A 2,319-nucleotide genomic window follows, 5' to 3' on the forward strand; every position below is an offset into this window, starting at 1 on the left:
GGCCCGCGGGGCGTCGGCGGCCAGGGAAGGCCAGGTGGGGGCGGCGGCCCGGGAAGTCCGGGTGGCGGAGGTCGCCCGATTGTTGGGGGAGCCCCTGGAGGAAGAGGGTCCCGAGAACAGGCCCAGGTCCAGAGCTGGCAACGCCGGGAGCCTGGCTGCGTTGCCGTATCTCCGCCTCCGTCACCCACTTAGCGTTTTAGGAATTAATTACCAGCAGTTCCTCCGCCAGTATCTGGAAAATTACCCGATAGCCCCGGGCAGAATACAGGAGCTTGAAGAACGCCGCAGGCGATTTGTAGAAGCCTGCAGAGCCAGGGAAGCGGCGTTTGATGCTGAATACATGCGCAATCCTCAGCGGGTGGATTTTGACATTTTAACATTTACCATAGCTCTGACTGCATCCGAAGTTATCAATCCTCTGATAGAAGAACTTGGTTGTGATAGGTTTATCAACAGAGAATAAAAAAAAGTGATGCAACAGCTCCAAGACAGCCTCCACATTCACATCAAACCATTCCTGCAACTTGATTTTGAACAGTCCGAGTGTATCGGGAATAAGACAGGACACAGTTGGAGCGAGAAGGAAGAATTACCGTGAGAAAGCACCAGAAAGTGTTTACACTGTCGACAGCCATTTGTAAGACTCCTGTAACGTTCTTAGAGTTCGTGATGGCTCCAGATTCTTTCCCCTGCATTCCAGAAAATGCCTCTCAACGTGGCTTCGTTAGAAAGTAAAGGGTGGTTTTATGAAACTGAGACTTGACCAAGAGAACTTGCCAGTATTAAAGCCCGTGATGAAGAAGGAAATTATCAGATAGTGATTATGAGGGCAACGAAGTACAGCGGTTTTCAGGACTGAACTGCTGTGGGAAGAATTTGACATTGTCAGTATGTGCTTTCCTCATGTCGTAATCATCAAAAATTTTTAGTGTCAGGCTGATTTTCTGTTTTCTGCGGCATGTCAAATGGCAAGCAAAGTAAATACTGTGCATATTCCATGATAAAGTGTGTTTTCAAAGATACCACATTTCTGGATTTTCCTTTCATTCAGTTAAGTCATCGTTCCCCAGACCCAAGAATATAAAATATACAGTGAAATGTGCTCCATCCTCATCCCCCCTTCACCCAGTCCTAACACAACTTCTGTCAGTGACTGTAGCTCCTTTCTGTCCCACTTTCATCCTGTATACACAAGCAAATGTAAACTCGGGGTTATTCTTTTCCATTTCTTCGCAAAAGTTGGCCCATTGCTTTTCATTGAGATCCCTCCAAATCACTGAACTTCTTTATTCCTTTTTAGAGCCGCTTTTCTTTCCATTCTGTTGCTATGTTGTTACTAACCAGAAATATACCGGTGGACATCTAGTTGCTTTCCACCATTTGCTATTGGCAAAAAATAATAGTAATAATGGCTATAGTAGTTCCTCTGCTGTGCATATCACGTGGCATGTATGCAGATACAGTATGGCTTCGATGCTAAATGCACTTTTCATATTTGAAAATCTCAAGTGGGGGTACTACTTACATTGACGGTGTAATGGTATTTTTCCTGAGGTTTTCATAAAACTTATGCATCTTATAATGCGTAGCTTAGATTCTTCGTTAACTATATTACATATAGGGTGAACCTACGGAAATGAGAATTCTGGACGAAAAAATGCATTTGAAACATTATAGATACTGCGAAGTTGCCTTCTATCACTTTACACGTCCACAAGCAGTTAATAAACGTGGTCATGTCCTTGCTGTTTAGCCAACACTAAACTATCAGTATGTGGCTCTTACCAATTTGATAGTTGAAGAAACAGTGGAATACTTTTAATTTGTTTTTCTCTTCTAAGTGATGTTAAATTTAAGAGTTGTTTACCCTTTTCTGTGAACTGTGTGTTCATACTCTTTGTCATTTTTCTAAATAGTTTTGTCATTTCTTTATTGACTCTAGTAGTTCCGTATGTACTAGTGATAGGAGGTATGATGATATCTTGTGATATGTTACAAATATTATTTTCTACTTTGTCATCTCTCTTTGACTTTTGTGAAAGTCTTTTGAGCATGGAGGTTTTTGTTTTGCTCCCTGTTTTCCCTTAAACCTGCAGGATTTTTCATCCCAGGGTTTTCTGGTGGGTGGTTGGGTGGGTGTGTACACACATGTGATGTCACTGTTCATATTTGAATCTTTGAACCATTTGGAATTTATTCTAAGCAGTAATATATGGATCCATTTTTTTAAGATGGCTACCTGGTTGACCTTCCTGGAGAGAAGAGGCTGGAGACTGAGTTAATCACCAGTGGTAATGATTTAATCATGCCCATGTAATT

The 2,319-nt window shown here is 42.2% G+C and overlaps 1 protein-coding gene across 1 annotated transcript in view; it reads left to right on the forward strand.

Moving 5' to 3' along the window:
- Eid2 (EP300 interacting inhibitor of differentiation 2) overlaps window positions 1–2,023 on the forward strand; it is a 3,021-nt gene extending 998 nt beyond the window's left edge. Inside the window, exon 3 of the mRNA XM_005400282.1 lies at window positions 1–2,023. Coding sequence (XP_005400339.1) covers window positions 1–463 — 463 coding nt within the window. The 3' untranslated portion in view covers window positions 464–2,023.
- The last annotated feature ends 296 nt before the right edge of the window (window positions 2,024–2,319 follow it).

The sequence above is a fragment of the Chinchilla lanigera genome, unplaced genomic scaffold (assembly GCF_000276665.1).
Source record: "Chinchilla lanigera isolate Chin_1 unplaced genomic scaffold, ChiLan1.0 scaffold00067, whole genome shotgun sequence".
Taxonomy (NCBI): Eukaryota; Metazoa; Chordata; class Mammalia; order Rodentia; family Chinchillidae; genus Chinchilla; species Chinchilla lanigera.